At 39.9% G+C, this 21734-nt stretch overlaps 1 protein-coding gene across 4 annotated transcripts in view; it reads left to right on the top strand.

The window, feature by feature from the left end:
- LOC117821275 (solute carrier family 41 member 1-like) overlaps window positions 1-20781 on the top strand; it is a 38694-nt gene extending 17913 nt beyond the window's left edge. For all 4 annotated transcript variants that reach the window (XM_034695436.1, XM_034695434.1, XM_034695435.1 and 1 more), the window contains 8 exons: window positions 2785-2856; window positions 3083-3227; window positions 5292-5438; window positions 8284-8428; window positions 8801-8880; window positions 13397-13531; window positions 14901-15049; window positions 17588-20781. In XM_034695436.1, coding sequence (XP_034551327.1) covers window positions 2785-2856; window positions 3083-3227; window positions 5292-5438; window positions 8284-8428; window positions 8801-8880; window positions 13397-13531; window positions 14901-15049; window positions 17588-17761 — 1047 coding nt within the window. In that variant the 3' untranslated portion in view covers window positions 17762-20781. The remainder of the gene's footprint in view (window positions 1-2784; window positions 2857-3082; window positions 3228-5291; window positions 5439-8283; window positions 8429-8800; window positions 8881-13396; window positions 13532-14900; window positions 15050-17587) is intronic.
- Window positions 20782-21734: the final 953 nt, after the last annotated feature.

Raw genomic sequence — 21734 nt, 5'->3', positions numbered from 1 at the left:
CACACAATCTATCAGGCCGAAACATAAGAAAACCACATTTAGAACCATGCTCTGATACATCACCATCTAAAAGCTGCTATCAAACACAGATCAGTCAGATTGGTGCTGATAACAAATACAGGACAGGATGTAGGAACCTGCTTCATCTGCTGAATGGTTTCAGGAAGTGATATGAGACACAGACATGTGTAATGCAACATGTTGAATTATTCAGAATGACATTAAGATCATTACCACGGTTCTTTGTTGTGAGCAGCACCTTTACAGTCTGAAGGTTTTTGTGTCTGTATCCTGTGTGTGTGTGTTTTTATGGTTCAGAGTTCTAGGTCGTGCTAACATTCTTTTAGACGCAGTGACATTTTAACAATTGAACCAGCAGGGAAGCACAGGGAGGATGATCAGGGGGATTTTAAAAATAAACTGACTACTTCCGATGATAGAAGTCTGCATTTTATGAAGTTTTTGGTATCTCAAATATGCGTATACATACCTAACAAAGGGAGCATGCTAGACGAGGCTGAAAACAACTTTATTTGATGTGAAATTTAAATAGGATTACACTGTAAATATTTTTATTTTTGTTACTCATACCTTTGAATAAATACAAGTTTGTAGAAAATGGAGTACTTCATTTAGGAATGAATAGGCTGACTCAAGTTAACAGGTAGTGTTAATATTGAGACAACTATAAATAAGTCTCTGTTTGTTAAAGAAAGTACTGAAGAGTCAAAATGTGTTTCTGTTGGGTCTGATGCATGGACCACCTGACACTCAACAATGTACAGAACCCGCTACCATTTCTAGATTGGTTGTTTTCATGCTGTAGCTCAGTCAGCTAACTATTGAATGTTAGCTGAACAATTAAAAGTGCTAACAGTGTCAAATACATCAGCATGTTTTTCCTAATCCTGGTAAGTTACAATTTTTGACCTGAACTTTTCCCTTAATACTTTCAAGTTGGTATCTGCACGACCTATTTAACTTTTAACCCTCCTATAAACCTTGGGGTCAATTGGACCCCATTCAATGTTTAACGTCTCTAAATTAATGACCAACATCATTTTTTGGGCTTCATATTTCATGAATTCTCTTAATTTAATGGGGACAACTGGGAAAACGTCAAATTAAATGTTGATATGTTCTAATTTCCTGTTAAAGTTAAAAATTATGTATCGGTGTTCATTGGGGTCAATTTGACCCCAGGCTGTTTTAGCTGTTAGACATATCAACATTTTACACACATTTGTTTTGGTTGTTTGGATGATATGAGGTCACCATAACTAAGGACACTTCTGCATGTGACTGCAGGAGCTGGGATCGACCTGCCAACCTTTATATTGAGATATAAAATTTCAGGCCACCATGTCTCTAAAGACATTCAATGACGTGTCCTGTGTCATATGTCTTGATAACATAGACACAAGGCAGTGCTGACAAGAGCATGGCAAACATGCAGCAGTTTGATGTTCTGTTTTACAAATATAGTCATTCTAAATGCTTTAAATTGTGTTTATGGTTAAAATATATTTTATTTAAAGGGCTAATTAGGTAGTCAACAAAGAAACATAAAGTACCTGACACATAAACCTGGGTAACAATCCGTTTCTAGCGGTTTAAATTGCTGGGGTCAAATTGACCCCAAAGATCAGAGATGTTAGTAAATTTAAAACAGGAGGGTTAAAGCCTCTTGAAATGTGACTTTGAATATTTACAATTCATAAAGAATATCAAAATTGAATGTGTTATTAGGCATCAACAAAAATCTGAGTGAAAATAAACATCCATAACTCTGAAAAAACAGTTCTCAGGACTGTGTGGGCGTGGCCGTCAACTCTTTGATTGACAGGTCAAGAGAGAGTTCACAGCCTGCATGTATTAGCCATCTGACCCCAAATCTTAAGACATAAAAATTCCAGCATCTGAAAATGATGGTCTGTGAGTGCTGAGTTACAAAATACTTACATCATTTATTACTTTAAATGCTATGTAGTCTCCACGTGCATGGCATCAGGAACATGATGCCTTGAGCAGCAGAGGCTGAAGTGCAAGAACGCAGAGCAGGCCTGCGGGTGTCAGACCTAGAAGTTTAGCTAACCTCTGAGCTGTTAAGGGGAAAGTTAGTGAACCGGTCCTGGGAAATGAGCCAAGCATATGCGCCACTGCTTTAGTCACTGCACTACACGGCCCAATGTTTCCCCAAATCCACCGCAGTTTGAAAATTACAGCAAGCGGTTACCTTCACCGGTGGATGTGTAACCAGGGATACACGATCACAGCGGTGCAAAGAGCAGAGAGACAGCTATACAGACAGATAACAGGCAGTACGTGATTAGCAAACAAGCTAACATCAAATGCGACAAAGAGAGGAGTTTGCTCAAACGTTAGGAGATGAACTGAGCAGGAGCGGAGCAGTTGTGTTGAACATGTGTGGGCGTGACCTCGTGTTTCCTCTATTATTGGTTAGATATTTATTTCGTCATAAATATCCAAGTAAACCCTGCCACTTAATGCTAGTGTCGGAACGTTATCAAAAACTAGACTGAGAATATTTCAAGAATTCAATAAAGTTCAATCCTAATATTTTTATATGTATAATAGTGTGTACATATGACTATAAATATCATAGTTCAAATGTTTTGGTTGATTTGGGATATCAGAGGCTTTAACCTCTATTTCAGACCTTTGTCTTCTTGTCTGTCACATTTTTTAAAACAATATGAATGAAAGGAAATGAATCCCCCCTCTACGCTGTAAGATTAACCGGTGCTATCTTCACACTTTCAGGCCAACACCGGCCAAATGGACGACCCTGATAAACAGTGGACCATGGTGTGCAGCAATCTGGCCCTCATACAGGTAACAAGCTCACTGTGATCTGACTGAACTCACTGAAACTGGTGTTAAAAAGACAGCCAGGATTTACATCTAGATAATGTTTTCAGATATATGAGTATACATCCCAAATAACCTCAGAGATGTTCCTGTTGACAGCTTTAAACTACAGTTAACTACTGACTGTGTTTACAGGTTTGAGACTGTCCCTTCCTCACTCTTTTCTCTCCTGTGTTCTCCTCCCCTGCAGGTTCAGGCGACAGTGGTGGGTTTCCTCGCTGCAGTGGCTGCCGTGTGTTTAGGAGCGATTTCTCGAGGGGGAATCGAACTGGACCAGGCATCTGTTCTGTGTGCCAGCAGCATCACCACTGCGTTTGTAGCTGCTCTTTCTTTGGGTGCGTTACAAGAGATTCTCTTCTCTATTTTGTTATTTAAACATCTGTTTATTGACATTTTGTTAAATGTGAACAACACAAAAAAAAAGACAGTACACGGACAGAGTGATACACAATAATAACAACAACAATAATAATAATAGTAGTACAGATTATATTAAAATTTAATTTATATAGAGGATTGTATACAATTAAAATATGTATGAATAAATAGCTAAATAAGTAGTTCATAAATAAATAAGTGAATAAATAAATAAATACTAAAATAAATTAAATAAAATAAAAAAAATAAAAAAATGATAGTAATAATTTTGAAAAAAAATGTTATTGGTCAGTCTGCTGCCCCTAACATCACTTTCGAAAATTGCCAATATGGGTAATCACCTAATCAGGGACAAATTATATTACAATTTGAATTAAATAGAGGATTGTATACAAATTAAAATATCTATGAATAAATAGCTAAATAAGTAGTAAATAATACATAAGTAAATGAATAAATACTAAAATAAAATAAATTTAAATACATTGAAATAAATAATAATAATAATAATAATAATAATAATAATAATAATAATAATAATAATAATAATAATAATGATGATGATAAAAATAATAAATGTTATTGGTCAGTCTGCCGTCCTCAACATCACTTTCGAAAATTGCCAAATTGCTAATCACCTAATCAGGGATCTCAGAGAAGTCCAGCTCCTGTAGATACTTAAAGAACGAGTCCCACATCGATTCTCTTCTGTATTGAACTTAACCTCACATCTCACAATAGTTTCTGATTGTTTACAAGTTCAGGCTACAACTTCTTAACATAAGAAAATCACACCTATTCTAATGTTTGGAAGAAAGATGATGTTACTTTAAAAAGTAATGCTCAGAGATCTTTTCATTTCATCAAAGCTGAGTGTGCACTCTGCAACTTCTGCTTGACAGTTCTGCACAATGCACGTGTTACTTCAAGTTAGTCCACATCAAAGCAGACCTCAACACACTGTGATCATTGTTCAAGTTTGACTAAAGCTTAACTCTTTGCGTGAGCTTTAATTTGCACAGGAGTGTAAAAGTATGCAGTATGTGAAGACACTCTGAGAATTGACATCACAATGTAACTTGGTCTAAGCCCATTAAGAGCTTTGAAAAGAAGGAGAGGGGTGTTTCAATAAATGCTGCAAGTTAAAGGAAGTCTGTGCAGGGAGCAGCTCAGGACCGATGTTCTCTCTGCTCTTGGTCCCCGTTGAGAGAGGAGCAGATGAGTTTTGGATGAGCTGACATCTCAGAGCCTGAATCAGTTCTTTTAGCATCTTTTTCATCTTTAAATAGTGTTTATTTTATTTATATTTTCACCACTTTGTTGATGAGGGCCTGGAATCTGAGAAGAAACCAATATTTGTGATCGAAGAAGTCACCCAGGAGGTGAATTTCCTCAGATAATTCCACAGCATTTTTATTTTTGGCCCGACTAGAAATAGACTTTTATGCCTTTTCCCTTCGAGTATCTTTGTTCACTTTATGAAGAGAGTAAGATGAGGAGGTGGACACCACCATCAGATCTGCTCCCTGACGTCCCTGACTTGAAAACAGGGAGAAACACACAATCCAGTTAAGCACACAGACAAAGCAGCAGGTGCATCGGTCCCCACGTAACCCTGTCCTCTCATGTCTCAACTGCATAATCCATAATTCATTTTATCATAAATGTTTGAGTGTTTGGAAGACATGAAGCTTTAGGCGACTGAAGCGCTGCCGGTTTCTGTGTTTCTGAGAGTGAAAACACAGTCGGAGTAACCACTTCCCTCTGTGTCCTCGCTTTACTCTGACAGTTCTAATTTATTTCTTGAATTTCTTTTGTTGTCTGTTTATAGATGAAGTTTGTTTTCATCATTTAAATGCCTATAAAGCAAGTTCCCCTCTGTCAGGCTGGATTACTTTCTAAAACTTGGACACAGTTCATTTTCTTCACCTATTTCCCTCCTGTCATCCTGTTTGTTGAAAGTGTTGCCCTTTTCGCCATCCTATTTTCAAATTACCTAATTTCTCTCCCCTCCTCTGCAGGCCTGGTGATGATCGGAGTGATCATCGGCTCCAGGAAGGTGGGGATCAACCCCGACAATGTGGCCACCCCCATCGCTGCCAGTCTGGGGGATCTGATCACCCTGTCCCTGCTGGCCGGGGTCAGCAGCACGCTCTACGAGTACATGGGTGAGGCGTCACAGAGACACTGCTGAGGGAGGGAGGGAGGGGGGGGAGGGGGGGAGGGAGGGAGGGAGGGAGATCAGAACTCACATTTAGACTTCTAAACCAGGTATGCACAAACCACGATTCAACATTTTCCAACAAGAGTTGGTATGAGTTTGAGTATTTACTGTCTCTGAGTACAGGAGCGATGGTTTGATGTGTTTTTAAGTAATATACTGTTGAGTGAATTGAGCAAGAGGATTGGGAACAAGTCACAAGTTTGGTAATCAGAACACAAGATGGCAGCAGAATTCATTTATACTTTCTCAGACAGCTCATCAGCTTTGTGTGTGTGTGTGTGTGTGTGTGTCTGTGTCTGTGTCTGTGTCTGTGTGTGAATCAGCTGGTATTTATTTTGTACTTTCAGTTTTATTTTTTAAGATACTCTTTGTGAGTGATCTAGTCTGCCTGTGCTGTAAATGTGAATGTTAAGGAGTTTGTGCCTCTTTGCTCCAATGTCCCTGTTGTTAAAATGTGTCCACCTGTGTGAATGGGTTTTAAGTGATGAGTATTTTAAATATAGACCCAGCAGACAGACGTAAGCTAAAACTTGTCCCAAACCCAAAGTTCATTCACACATGCTTAAAGGACATGAAACTTATAAAAGCACAAAGCCCACTCAAATACTACACATCAAAACTTAGTTTGTAAATGTTTTGTTAGAGACTTTATTAAAGAGAAGTTCAGATAGATTCTTATTCAATTAACCCTTTAGGGCGCAGACTTAGCCTAAGAGTTAAGTTGTGCGCCCATGTAGCAAGCGGCCCAGGTTCCTTTCCAGCCTGCGGCCATTTTCCTGCATGTCATTCCCCCACTCTTTCCCCATTTCCTATGCTATCCACTGCCCTCTCCTCTGTCAATAAAGGTGTAAAAGCCCCCAAAATATGACTTAAAAAAATAATAATGACCCTTTACACTACCAAAAGTTTGGACACACCTTCTCATTCAAGGGTTTGTATTTATTTTAATTATTGTAAACACTGTAGAATAATACTGAAGACATCAAAACTATGAAATGACATATATGGAAATATTTAATTAACAGAAAAGTGTTCAACAAAGCAGAATATGTTTTATATTTTAGATTCTTTAAAGTAGCCCCCTTTTCCTTCATGACAGCTTTGCACACTCTTGGTATTGTCTCAGTCTGCTTCATGAAGTGGTCTCCTGGAATGGTTTCTAATTAACATGAGCCTTGTCAAGAGTTCATTTGTAGAATGACTTGCCTTCTTAATGTCAATCAATCAATCAATCAATCAATCAATCAATCAATCTTTATTTGTATAGCGCCAAAATCACAACAAACGTTATCTCAAGACGCTTTTACAAACATAGGAGGTCTAGACCACTCTATGTCAAATTATGAACAGAGACCCAACTTCAAGACAGGGTAAGACTCAGTCTGACCCCACCTTAATCCATCATGAGCATTGCACATCGCAGTATTTAGCTAGTTACAGTGGTGAGGAAAAACTTCCTTTTAACAGGCAGAAACCTCAGGCAGAACCAGACTCATGTTAGACAGCCATCATGCCTCGACCGAGTTGGGTCTGGAAAGACAGATAGAGGGGAGTAAGAGAGAGAAGTGATAGTGATGAGACGAGTCGTAGAAGCTGTTGCCACTGGAGTCCAGCACGTCCGTATCAGCTGGAGTCCAGATCGTCCGCAGCAGGAGCACGTCTACGGCAGCTCAGAGGAATCTAGGAGACAATGGAGCTCAGGGACTCCAGAAAGGTCTATGGTTAGTAACTTTAATGGGACAGGCAGAGTTAAAGTAAGTGATGAAGGGGTTGGGGGGAAGGGGGTGAGCTAGGATCCCAGTGTGTCAGTGTGCCAGTTCCCCCGGCAGTCTAGGCCTATAGCAGGCAGCATGACAAAAGCTGGTCCAAGCCTGATCCAGCTCTAACTATAAGCTTTGTCAAAAAGGAAAGTTTTAATGTGTTTGAGACCATCAGTTGTGTTGTTCAGAGGTAGGGTTGGTACACAATGGATAACTCTATTTGACTTCTGTTGTAATCCAGATTATGATAAAACCAGATTATTTCATAGTTTTGATGTCTTCAGTATTAATCTACAATGTTGGAAATAATTAAAATAAATAATAAACATTGAATGAGAAGGTGTGTCCAAACTTTTGACTGGTAGTGTATATCACCTGTGTTTCATACTCAGCTATATTCAAGGTATGGTTTGATTCCAGGATTGAGGAGATTACAGCTGTTTACTACTTTCCCTGTATCTATATTATTGATATAGAATGGTATTGCTGTGGTTTAACTCTTTCTAAACAATAAGCAAATACATACAGAGAATAAATACAGTGATTTATATACATTTTTAATCATCCAGTTTGACATTTAGTCAGGACTGAAAAATACAAAACCACTTAAGTCTTGGACAAAATCTTTTCCCCAAGGAGAATGTTTTTGTGGAAATCCTCTCTATCTGTTTCTGCAGGAGAGCATCAGAGAGTCTCTGTGTTTTAAAGTCAGGCTCTACCACTTTTAATAAATGGGTCTGTTTGTACTGGAGAGGAGAAGACCTCCTCTGAAAACTACTGTCCCATTAAAAACCCAATAAAGCTTAACCCTAAATCTTAACCTTAAAACTAGCTGAGCTAATGTTTGCAGCTGTTTCACTCAAAGCCTCTCTGTGAAGTCATTTTCCCTGAAGCATCAAAGGAAACAGATTTACGTCATATATTGTTGCATTGCAGAGTGTCAGCTAATGAAAGAAACCATCAGTATGAAGGATGTTCAAGATACATCTGTTTGTTTCCTCTTCTCCTCTACCTGCTCCTGTCCCTCAGATGTTTGGTACCTGTCCCCCCTGGTGTGTCTGGTCTTCCTGGCTCTGATCCCGCTGTGGGTACTGGTGGCCCGACAGAGTCCTCAGATCAAGGAGGTTCTGCGCTCAGGGTGGCAGCCTGTCATAGTGGCCATGTCCATTAGCAGGTAAAGTTCTGCTCCAGTTTGAGTCCCTGTTTATGATTATGATCATATTTATAATGAAAGTTTGTTACAGATTAACTCAGTGCACTTTGTCACTTTAAAACTATGTTTTGTTTGAGCAATCATTGTGAACAAATGTTTTCAATTATTACTCAAGCAGTTTGTAATTAAATAAGGACTAAACTAAGTTATCACTGCAGATTAGTCTGGCAGGCTAATCCATCCAGGTTGTAAAGTGTTTAATGAGAAAAATCAGTCAGCGCTCTGAATCGCTAATTCGATCCATGGAAACAGGATTAGCTCGTAGCTGAAAGCTTTCTCCTGGCAGGGACAGCACGCCGTTCTTCTCATTTCCTCTGTGTTTATGCTTTCCAGTTTTGGAGGCCTTATCCTGGACAAGACAGTGAGTGATCCCAACTTTAAGGGCATGGCTGTCTTCACACCCGTTATTAACGGTAAGTAGATCTTTAAAGCTAAATGATGCTACGGAGAATATCAAACCACATTTTTTTATTTGTTATCCTGACAGAAAGTATGGAAAAACTTTGAGTATTAGATGTTTATGCTCAGTGTTTGTGATCAGTGATCTGTTTTAACAGCCATTAGTCTGTTGCCCAATCAGAGGCTGTGTTGCAAACTCTCCACAAACCAGAGGCTCAGTTACAAATGTTGGTCAGCACTGCCTTCATATAGTGTTCGTACAGTCAAATAGTAATACCTCCTTCTCTTCTGAGTGGTTTTGTAAAAGTGCACCACATCGAACAGTGAAACTATTTTGGCATCTTGACTCAGGATATGAGTTTAGTCAACTAAATGATTAGACGCCGTGACCCGGCCAGTCAGCACCAGATGGTTTGTTAAATGAATTACCAATATTGTTTTTTATGCCTGAAATGCTGGTCATGTTTTGTATCTAAGCTGTAGCATAGCGACAAAGCGGCAACCTCCGGCCGCAAGAACTGAAGCCAATGTGGAAGTTTTAACAACTGCAGTTTCTCAAGTGTCCCCTTGAGGCTGGCTCCAGAAGTACCGGAAACCACATATACACCAATTCAAAAAAGCCGATCTTTACAGCAGAAAAAATAAACACGTTTACAGCCTGGTACAAAAAACGAGTGTAGTCTGGATAGCTAATTTCTCGATCGGCACACACAGAGCGTAGCAATTTAGAAGATATTAAGATTACGAGTTTTCCATTATGAGAGACACAGCTGACTTGATTGACAGGCGGGAACATTGTAGCTTTTAGAGAGGAGGCTCAAAGACAGCCTCTTTACCTCACACTAGCTCGACAGAAGATTGGCTTCAAAACAGCGCTTCAGAAACAGATGGGTGACGTCACAGATACTACATCCATTATTTATACAGTCTGTGGTAGCAACCCACCACTAGCCAGTGCTGTAGCTCCTGATGCCCTACTACCCAGATGTAAGCGAGCACAGATGGCACGTGACTTACTCGCTCACAGTTGATGCTGTAACATGTTGCACAAAAAACCTCAAAGCATCATAAATTGCATTGGAACACTTTTTTAAGGTGGCAAAAATCATGCTTCTTTAGACTGCAGAAATCACTGAAAAAGCCTGCAAAATGTTTGAGTGATGGTAGTTTGAGAAAGTGTTCAAGGCTTACTTTTACGTGTGCTTTCATGTTAAACATACAGGAGAGCACAGATAAACACAGACAAGGAGAGGCAGACTTGGTTTTACTGTCAAAACCTGTTCCTGATCAAAGTTAAAGTTACGTGGGATGAACAGGTTGTTCCCTTTGCTGCTTCTTCCATGACTTCTTCCAGCATACCAACCACAGTATCGACAGAAACCTCAGAGGAGCCTCATTCAGACTACTATGAGTTGTGGTGTTGAGAGCATCTCTAATCCTCTAATTTATATTTCAGCTCCTTCCTTCTAGGCTACTGAAAGTTTTTTATTCTTGCTCTGAAACGTCTTTTCTTACTCACAAGTTATATTGTGTGGTCGATCAGTTTTATGACTCACTGGAAAAAAGCAGCTGACTGTAAGGATGCCGGGGTGACATGAGAGTTACAGTAAGAGCTGACGAGTCATCACAAGACTGTAAACCTAAAGATTGATTCTTGGAAGAGAGGGTGTTCATAGTTTACAGAAAGTGACTGGAAGTGAATCATTTTGAGGAAGTTGGTGCAATTTCAACACAGACCAAAATTTAACCTATTGCATTGGTAATCCATAAATAGTCCCCTCTTGTCTCGATCTCAAAATCTCCACATCGGTTGGGCTTGACTTTTGAAGGTTTCAAAAAGTTGTTACAGCCAAATTCCACCGGATCCATGTCCAGTCCATCTTTCTTGATCTGTCACGGCACCGGATTTGATAGGTTTCTATTCTAGACAATGTGTTAACTTCCACTGGATCCACTCCGTTGCGTTCCAGGTCGACTCTGATCCGGCACGATGGAGCCCTCCGGATCAGATACGCAAGACATCTATTTTTGTCGGATGCCGGAGCACGACGCATCAATCTCAACAGAGCAGATGCAGCGGGACAGGAAGTCAGGCACCAAAACAAAATGAAAACATGCTGTTAATTTTCAGAATAAAACACTCTGTGTTATCACCAGATCATATTTCACTTAACTACAACAACAAACCGTCATGATGAGCGGAGCCAGGCCTGGAGTCAACAGGTCAGAGGTTTTCAGAGGACGATAAAGACCACATGGATGAGGAGAGGAGAAGGAGAATCGTTGATTCATTAATTACTGCGGGAAAACCTCGGTCACATGACTCCAGCTGTCTGGCGGTCCTGCTCTGTGCTGCATTCTGAAAACGCAACCGGTGGGTGTTGATGGATGAGAAGGCACGGAGCCGGACCGGTCACGGATCTGGTAGAAGTCCACAGTTAGTTCAACATTTGTGTTAAAGTTTCTCAAATGCTTATCAGAGCAGTCTCTGCAACACTTTGATACAAGTGTTTGTGATGCAAGGAAAAACTTTACCTTAGTATAAAGATAAAAATAACACACAGCTGATGGGTTATGACTTATATCTAACTCCTGTCCTGAAAAGAAAGCCTCAGATGCTCCTGAAGTTGCAGCTCTTTCTGATGCACCAAAGACATTGCGTGAACTTTGCTTCGAAGTCTCTCTCTGATGTTGGTTTATGCCGTCTGAACATGACAGCAACATCAAACTGAAGAACAGACGATTAGAAACCAGCATTTAAGAGCAGTAATCATCAGTAAAACGCACCAAGATGATAAATTAAGAAAGAAATAAACTGATTTCCTCATGATCTCCAGTACTGTCAGACTAAGTGAGGGCGCCTCCTGGTGGCCATGCAACAGAATGCAGGTAGAAGAGACATCCTCATCGGCTTTGCTTTCGGACCAAGAAGTCACGTTTTCTTCATATGCAGACCAGGCGTCATGAAGATTATAATCTTATGCAAGAGAAGAGGGATCATATTGCTGTTAATAATTCAGACCCGGAAAGAAACGGAGAGATGGATATGAGGAGAGATGGAGAGAGAAGAGAGAAAACAACACGACTCAGTGCACATTAGTTTTGTCAACAAACCCATTTGCAGCTTAATTTGACTTTTTGGATTAGCTTGCCGCTCTTCTCTCCAAGAGGAAAGCCCAATGAGCTGCAGACATCAGAGCACCAAACAATGAAGAGAGGTCTGTAGTTACTCTCTTCGCATTAAGAACTGATTTTCTCCTCATAAAGCTGCTGTGGATGATGAAAAATGCCTGGAGACACAGGGAAGTGGAGGCAAAAGAGAAGCAGCTCCAGAATAAGTGGTTTGGCTGGGAGGCGATGCATGCAGGGATCCTCTGAGTATAGGAGAGGAGTCAATATAAACCACTAATGGTACACACCCAGTGTCCTGGCACAGCTGACAGCAGCCTCTAATAACCATCAAGTCTCACTGTCACTGTTTCTAATTTACTCTCTGCCATCTTCCTGCTGTGTCTCAATCTCTCTTTTCTCTCTCTCTTTGCAACACTGTTCAATTCCAAATTCACAAATCTGGTTTGAATTTCCAATTTCCCTCCCTGGTTTGCATATAAACCACTATTATATTTTACCAAAAGTTCCCCCAAGTGTTTCCCATCTTTGAAAAGAACATATGTGCCGTTGTTTTGGGTACATTCTTGGAAAGGTGTTTGATGTAACCGAATTAGGCACATTTCCCTGTCAACGCCTTAATTAAAATGGACCGGCTAGATCTGGAAAAAGTTGTTTTGCACTCAGGCGAAATGCAGCTTTAAAGGAGTGAATAAAAAACGTCTCAAACTAAGAATGAGAGAATCAAGTCTTATCTGCTCTCCCTCATGGTTAACCCTGGTGAGCTGATTTGCTCTCAAGCGGGACACATCTGGGACTGATCTCAAAAGATGTAAATGACTTCTCAAGCTGATCCAACATCTTGACACAAAGTCAGGCCCAAAATGTTGCCCATCAGAACAGGGACATAATGGTTTCTGCACAACCAGAGTCACATTTCACTGCTGGAACCATATGGCTGCATACGGTTCATTTTCTTTCCATACGCATGTGTCTCTTTTGTCTCTCTGTGATATATCGAGTGTTGCTCATGTTTGTGTTTTGACTCCAGCGGCCAGATTTCAGCTGTTCTTTGGCCTCTGAGGCTTGTTAATATGGGCTCTGCTCTCTGTAAACCCCTGGCTGTGCAATCGGCTGAGCCAAGCTTGTGTCATTAATTTGTGTGCAGGCGATGAAAAGATGAAGTGTAACTGATTTTAAACTTGTTTACTCTCCCTCGACAGAAGGAACGCTCTGTTTTAGTTGATAATGAAGTTAGAAAATCAATAGAAGCTTTGAAAATCCCCTTTTAAGGAAGGTCTGATATATCCTTGAGCGCAAGTTTTGTTGTTGATCACTACCATGAAGTAGATTTAAATTGTTGCTCTGCCATCTTTGAAATACTAACATACTTTAGTCTGTCCTCTTTTCCCTCCTCTGTAGGAGTCGGAGGGAACTTGGTGGCCATTCAAGCCAGCAGGATCTCCACATACCTGCACTTCTGGAGCATCCCAGGAGTGCTTCCCTACAAGATGAGGCAGTTCTGGCCCAATCCCTGTGTCACCTTCTTCTCCTCAGGTAATACATCCTGCATGTTTACATCGCCATCATCTGTGAGGGAGTGCATGATCACTTGCAACTTCCAGCTGCTCTGTCTCAAGATTTAAAAATACAAACAATAAGGCACTCGCAAAGTTTGCCCCATAGTTTAGTTTGTATAAAGGCTTTGTGTCATGAATGCGGGCTGGATAATATGAGTAATTTAAAAAGCCATGTCCTTCTTGATATAAGCACTCCAGCATGCTTGGCACAACAATCACTGCTGACGTGACCAGTGGAAAGTCCTATCATGATACCCTCTGTGAAGCCACTTCACTTACCAACAACTCCCCAAAGAAGCAAAAATCAATCAATCAATCTTTATTTGTGAAGAAGTGAAGAAAATTGCAATATATAGCTAACGGAGCTGAATCAGGCTGAGACTGTAGTCTTGATTTCAAATAAAAAGTTTAGTACCCAGCCTCTTACTTAACTGTTTTAGTCATGTTTTCTACAAAGAGGCACATTCTATCCTCCACTGGCTTATGGCAGCTATATCAATCAATCAATCAATCTTTATTCATACAGCGCCAAAGCACAACAAACGTTATCTCAAGACGCTTTTACAAACAGAGCAGGTCTAGACCGTACTCTATGTTAAATTATTAACAAAGACCCAACACCAAGATAGGATAAGATCCAGTCCTTTCTTACAGACAGGACTCAGTCTGATCTCATCTTAATCCACCATGAGTAGAGCACTTTGCAGCATTTAGTAAGTTACAGCTGCAAGGACAAACTTCCTTTAACAGGCAGAAACCTCCAGCAGGACCAGACTCATGCTAGACACACATCTGCTGAGATGGAGTCGGAGCTGGAAAGAGCGATAGAGGAGAATATGAGAGAGAGAGCAATCATAGTGATAATATGGATAGTAGTAGCTGTTGCTACTGGAATCTGGCACGTCCACAACAACAGGAAGTCCTTGGCAGCGACTCAGAGGAACCTACGAGGCAAGGGAGCTCAGGGACTCCAGAAAGGTCTATGGTTAGTAACTTTCAATGGGACAGGGAGAGTTAAAGTAAGTTTTGGGGGGGTGGGTTTGGGGAAAGGGGTGAGAAAGGATCCCTGTGTGTCAGTTCCCCCAGCAGTCTAAGTCTACAGCAGCATAACTAAGCGCTGGTCCAAGCTTGAGCCAGCTCGAATTATAAGCTAGTCACAAAGGAAAGTTTGAAGCCTATTATTTAAAAGTAGAGAGGGTGTCTGCCTCCCGGATCCTGACTGGGAGATGATTCCAAAGGAGAGGGGCCTGATAACTGAAGGCTCTACCTCCCTTACTACTTTAGAGACTTAAGGTACGACAGTATTTATTTATTGAATGAATGTCCCTCCTCTCTGTTTCTCTAAGGGGTGAACTCCAAGTCAGCCCGGGTCCTCCTGATGCTGGTTGTCCCTGGTCACATGGTCTTCCTCTACGCCATCTCTCTGCTGCAGGGAGATGAGGCACCTATCTCTGTAGCGTTCACCGTCTGCTACCTGTTTGCTGCTGTGTTCCAGGTAAACCGTGAGAGAGAAAACTCCGGCTAGTTTCTCATGAACTCACCGGCCCTCAGATGGCTCCGATGTTTCACATGACACTGATTCAGTCTGTTGACACAGAATCATCAGAGGGTTATGAGTGTGCAGTCGAACCTGCCACCTGTTACCAAACTGTGAAATGATCAGGTGCCAGGTGTTGGTGTTTCAGCAGCTCACTGAGATTCAGATTTGTTCCACGGCTGAACTAGAGCACACCACAGTCATGCCACGCCTCACCTCGCTGACCTCATCAACAAACCAGCTGTTAGGACTTAGTCAAAACCTGAAACTTGTTAAACAAAGTTTGACGGTATTGTTTGTATGATTGCACTAAATTAGATGTTGTGCATGAAGCCAGTGATAATCTTTATAAGCTTTGAGGGGTCAAATTAAATTGAATGTCCCGCTGTGTCCAGAAAAGCTGATGTTGTCCTTAAGATAACTTAAAGGCCTCTAGGACTCATGGGAAGCTGCTGTTGAGATCGCCTGACTCATAAGACATCAGATCACAGTGGGAGACAGAAAAACAAACTGACTGAGAGCGAGGAGGAGCAGCTGAAGTGATGCAGCTGTGCAGTGGAGCATACTGTTTTATTAAATTCACTAAAGTAATGATCAACACCACCCATCATGTCCACAATATTTTCTTCAAAACCATGGGTGAAGCTCCTGGTTTCAGAGTAAAGCTGGTATGTAGACGCCTTAAACATGCATTTTTTGAATGGCCAGCAGGGGGAAACTCAACTAATACACTTCTCAGGAAAACAAAGATTTTGACAGAAATTGATAAGAAAAAAACGGCACGAACATAGGGCTGTGATAATGATAATTATCATGATATAATTTTTTTCATTATAAATATAACAAATGTTCGATAAAAATGTGATATATTTAAACCTGTAATTACATCCCCCAACCACTAGAAAGGGAGGGAGCGCTAATGTGCTTTAAATGCTAGTTGCCACCCAATGTTAGACCGAAGAAGAAAACAGAATTGAACAGCCAATCATGTCGCAGGATGAGAGGTAGGCGGGTGAAAGATGTTTGGAGCGGAATGTAAAAAGGTGAAACGAGCGACAGCGACACTGGAGAAAACTCAAAAACTACAAACTCAAAGCAGAGTTGTTAGTCTGACACTGTGTCGACTCTGCATTGACTTTTAACTTAATACACTTTATTAAAAATGCTTTCAGGATGTGGGTACAAGAAGAGAAGGGAGATAACTTCTGCTGTGAACATATTTAATGTCCAGCATGACCATTGCGATAAATCGTGATGCATTCACTACACTGTGGGAAACAACATCACTCTGCCCGTAACCCGTAGTAATCTTAAAGGGGAGTGCACAACTCAAAACAATAATCTATAAAATGATACACAATTTGATACATCTTTGTTGTAAATTTAAATCAAATTATGCAAATTACCTCAACCTGAGAAAAATAAGAATCTACAAACTAAAACTTCACCAAAATCTCATCTTACACAAAATACCTGCTTCCTGTTAGCACTGTCAAAAATGAGGGATTCAAGAAGTTTATCAGAAAACTAAATCCAGATACAAGCGAACAAACTGTCTAGTTTCTTAAACTTTCAAAAATCTGACATTGATTTTAAATGAAATCATGGTTTGCTATTTATCGTGATATCGATATCCACTGACATTCAAAATGTTACCGTGATTACAATAACATTATTTATTCAATATCGCCCTGCTCTACACAGACAGAAACCCTCTTTTAGAAAAATGAATTAAAAGTATATTTAGATTTTTATGCTAGTTGGTAGTGGGAAGCACATGTTTTGGCTTCACTTTTGGGAAGCTGTCATGTCGTCTGTCTTTAGATACAGTCTACAGTCCTGAAAAAAAGTCCAATAATGCAAGTTTAGAAGAAACAACTCTTATCCTTTAAAGATAAATTACCCCAGTTAACATTTTCTGTGTGATTTTATGGTCACACTCAACAGATTAAAGTTGTTTGCAATGCATAGACATGTTCAGTTAGTATATGATCCAATCAGATTAAACTAGACGCTAAACCTGGCTATGCATCAGGGCGTGGCTACCTTCTCAAGCACATAAAAGGGCAAACATTAAACCCAAGGTGGGGCTGTCTCAATCAGGTTTATCTGCTCGTAATTATCTTACACAGCTTAGCCCAGGGTCAAATTCTTTCAGCATTTGAAGCTCTCATCATGCAGCTCTTGTGGTCTTCTGCTCTCGAAATGTCAGATGTTGCAGAATTTTCCTTGGAACATCCAAAATTTTCAGTGAACAGCATGGCAAATTGTCCTAAACGTAATCAGAGTCATCTGTAGACTTTACTGTAAAAAAACTGATTTCATTACATAACTTTTTCTCTTTAAATAACCGTTTAAAGTCATTTAGTTTGGAGCTGTGTCAAATGTTTTAAAAGGTCTGTTTCTTCAAAACAGCATGTTGTTTAAACAGCATTTCTTTAAATAACAGAGTTTTTTTTCTCTTTGGGCTATTAATTAAGATTTCTCTCCCTCCAGGTGTCCATCCTGCTTTATGTTGCTGACATCATCATCCGATCCATGTGGAGACGGAGTCTGGACCCCGACAACTTCTCCATCCCCTACCTGACCGCCCTGGGGGACCTGCTGGGCACGGGCTTCCTCGCCCTCTGCTTCCGCGGCGTCTCTCTGGCTCAGAGTCTGGGTCTCTGAGTTTCCTCCTTCATCACTGAACTCTCTGCCAGTCACCGTCTCATTGCACCGGTTTTGTTACGTTTGCCCAGAGATGCCTTTGATCGGACAGTAAAGCATTTTCTGATTGTTATCACTCGGCGAGTTCAAACAGAGGAATCCATCACAGCTTCAAATTCTTTACTGGGATGGAGAGACAGCACACCTGACCATTTACACACCTGGGTGAAGGGTTTTCTGCTTGAACACATCCAGCTAATCTGACTATTTTACCTGAGGGCAAAATACATTACAATATTGACGTTGAAGTTTGAGTTTTCAGCGTGTTAACCTTTATTTTGTTACCATTCCTCTTCATCACTCTGTCTGTCAGTCTTCCTGCATTATTACCATGAGTTGGCTGACTCTGAGCTCGACTCGTCCTTCACTTCATCTCTTTGGTTTCATCAGAGCAAATGTAGCAACTTTATACCTTTGCAACAAGACAGAAAGATTGCTTTGACTTTATTTCTTTAAACATATTGATAGAACAAACTTATAGCAGACCATGTGTGAGTGGGCTGTTCTATGCAGTACAACTGGAGGCTGTTAAAGAAGTTCAGCAACCTGTAGTATTTTGTGTTTTGAAACATCATTTATTTTATTATTTATTTATAATAAGAATGAATGGGACAGATTTTCTGTTCATGAGAAATCAGGTTATATACCTGCTACACACAGGGGAATGTTATCTCATGAAAAACTTGAATCTCTATTTATTCATGAAATGTACTTTCAGATTTATTTAATCTCATTCTCTGCTGTTTCATTTTTGAGGTACAAAAACAAAAGCAAACAGAATCTGATAACTGGTGTTTTGAAGGCAGCACAGTAAACGTGTCTCATTTTAAGTAGGAAGAGGAGCAGTAAGATGAAGGGCCACCTTAGGACTAACTGATTAATGACACAAACTCCTGTTCAAACTTAAAGAAACTGTTCACTGTATTGGGAAATAACTGTTTCATCAGTACCAGTTTAAAAGCTGCATAGTAAGTATGTAGCTAAACATAGTGAGCACAACCAACCTAGCTCAGTATGGGAAAAAAAAAATAGGGGAACCTCTTACTCTTAGATAACCAAGGTTTTTAACATAACAAAAATCTACATTTTATCCCTACAAAAAAGAGAAATAAAAAGTGATGCCGGTTTTAATCTGTTTTCTCCGTTTCCATTTTTGTATGCTAAGCTAAGTTAGCCACATGTGCTGAAAAACATATTCAGTAACACACCTGACATCTAACTCTTCAAAAAGAAAGTGAATAAACATGCTTTCTATAATATCAACATTTTTATTTGAAGTATGGAAAAGCTTCACTTTATGTACATACCCTCTGGTTGAGCTACAGAAGAGCACAAATTTGTGTCATGCTGTTCTTCTTCCTCCAAACTTTATCTACTCTATTATACAAACAAGTCTCCAAAATGCCAAACAGATTAATGTAATGTATTTAAGTTCTGCAAAGTTACCATAAATCTGACTTAATCTCAATGATCCATCACAAGAACTCAAAACTCCAGAATTTCCAATATGCAGACGATGTAGTGCTTTATGTCGCAGATGCAGTAAGTGGACACTTTGATTGACACAGCACTTTTAATCAATATATGAATAATATGAATAATTAGAGTGATTGTTTTAGATTCTACATCTTACTAAATATTGTTCAAAGGTCCAACACTTAAAAGATTGTGTGCCAAAGCTCTGTGTCAACACCTCTTCACTATTTCTACAGCAGTCACAAAACTGAGACAGAAAATGTTGCACTGTTGTATTTGTTTGTGCTGTCACTTAAAGCAAACAGAAAACTGATGCAGGAGATCCACGTTTTATTGTCTGTCACATTTCATCCTACATGTATGTTCGACATTAACTTTGTAGCTGCAGATCTCTCACTACGTGATACTTAAAGTACCTTTATTAATGAAGGGTTGTCAAAGCCTTACTCTTTGTTTCAGAACCATAAAACCTCGTTGTCATGTGTTCTGACGTACATTTGCACAAATGTATGGATGGATTCTCTGGATTCAGTTCTCATCCTTCTCAGTACCTTCACAGATTCTGAAAAAAATATGATGCATCTCAGCCTTTAGCTCAAGTTAAACCATTGTAAACTTGGGCTGACTTTATTTTGTGCCGCTGTCTGTGAATTTGCACCTTATACCATCCGTTCATTAGCTTTAAATGCAGTTGCACCATAAGAGAAGAACATGAATTTGTCCAAACACAGAGTAACACTTAGATTTAATTCAACATTTACAAGCTTACAGTCATATCCCAATAATTCATAATTTCAGTTTCAAGTGAGACATTAAATAACTAAACTTCTGGATAAAAAAAAAATGTTAACAGCATAAACTGAAGCACACTGGCTATCTCTCTTACCTTGCTGTTCTTGTTCTGAATGTCTCAAAGATCAACATCTCAATAGCAGAGCAGTACACAGATGTGTGTTAATGCACTCATGAAGTCACATACGTCTGCTGTTTGCTACAACTAGTATGATCTATTTTTGGTAAAAAAAAAGAAACCTCATACACACTGAAACTTGAGGCTTTGTGAAACCAGCCTGTCTCGTCAGTATTTGATTTCTTATTTGAGGTATTTCAGTGTTTTAATAGTGCTTTGCTAAAAGCTTTTATTGTGACACTGTTACACAGTACTTTTTACACTAGAAGGGGATGAAATATTGATATCTGACTCACAGTTTATGTCACTCTGTCTTACTGTATGCGATCTATGTGTAAACTGTGATACTGTGAGAACTAGACCACAGCTAAGGTTGTGTTTTACCAGCGCATCAGTGTGTCTTCATCTGTGGGGCTGGACGATTGACCAGAGTTTCTTCATCGTTAGTCACCGCCACATTTACATCGATAACAATGAATGTAATAACAGCTACTTTTCAAACCCATTACTGCATCTGTGTGTTCAATGTGTTAGCTTAAGTTCTCAAAGTAGATATGTGAAAGTGGAGATGTTTATTAAAAGTTTGATGACAACATTTAGGTTGGTAAAATCCCTTTACTTACTTTCTTTTCTTTTCTTTACTGTGTTGACAAGACTTACAATAGAAGATTGATACTGACCTGGAACTGGAAACCATCCCACTGGCATTATAATGACACAAACACACATGAATTCAACCTGCAAGCATAAGACCACCAATAGTATCACATGGCTCACCACATACTGTATGTCCCTACAAGGATGATAATGTACCTTAAAAGATCAAGTACCTGAACCATGACGGGATTATTGTCAAGGCTAGCCATAAGAGGCCGAGACTGCATGAGCAGGTCAAGTGTCTGCAGACATTTAAAAACAACGGGGAGAGAATAAGACTGAAGAAGACAGTGATAGATACAAATAAGTCTCCCTGCGTAATGAAATGTACATTTTAATCCAGGTTTAAGTTTTTACTGGGGCTGTCATACCGTTGTTAATCCCATTTGTCATGACGTCACCCATCTGTTTCTGAAGCGCTGTTTTGAAGCCAATCGTCAGCGGGAGCCATAGTGGAAATGCTGAACTCAACCTAACGTCTGAGAGGCGGACTTTGAGCCTCCTAGCCAACAACTACATGTTTATTTCTGCTGTAAAGATCGGCTTTTTTTAATTGGTGTGTATGTGGTTTCCGGTACTTCCAGAGCCAGCCTCAAGCGGAAACTCGAGGAACTGCAGTTTTTAACACTTCTGCATTGGCTTCAATTCTCACGGCTGGAGGTTGCAGCTTGTGTTAGACACAAAGTGCACCTCACTTTGGACTTGTTGTCTGACCCCTTTGGGAGATTTCAAGTGAAATGTGTCATTTAATAGCACAGTGGTGTTGGTGTTATTTTCCATCACAGCTGCAACAGGAAGCAGGAAGACGGTGTGCAAAAAGGGACAAAAAGATACCCATTAAAAAACATTGTAATGCATTGGGATCAATGGTGACAGCCCTGATTTTACATT

Source organism: Notolabrus celidotus, chromosome 11, assembly GCF_009762535.1.
Source record: "Notolabrus celidotus isolate fNotCel1 chromosome 11, fNotCel1.pri, whole genome shotgun sequence".
Taxonomy (NCBI): Eukaryota; Metazoa; Chordata; class Actinopteri; order Labriformes; family Labridae; genus Notolabrus; species Notolabrus celidotus.
Note: the sequence above shows the minus strand (reverse complement) of the source record. Positions and strands in the feature narration are given on the sequence as shown.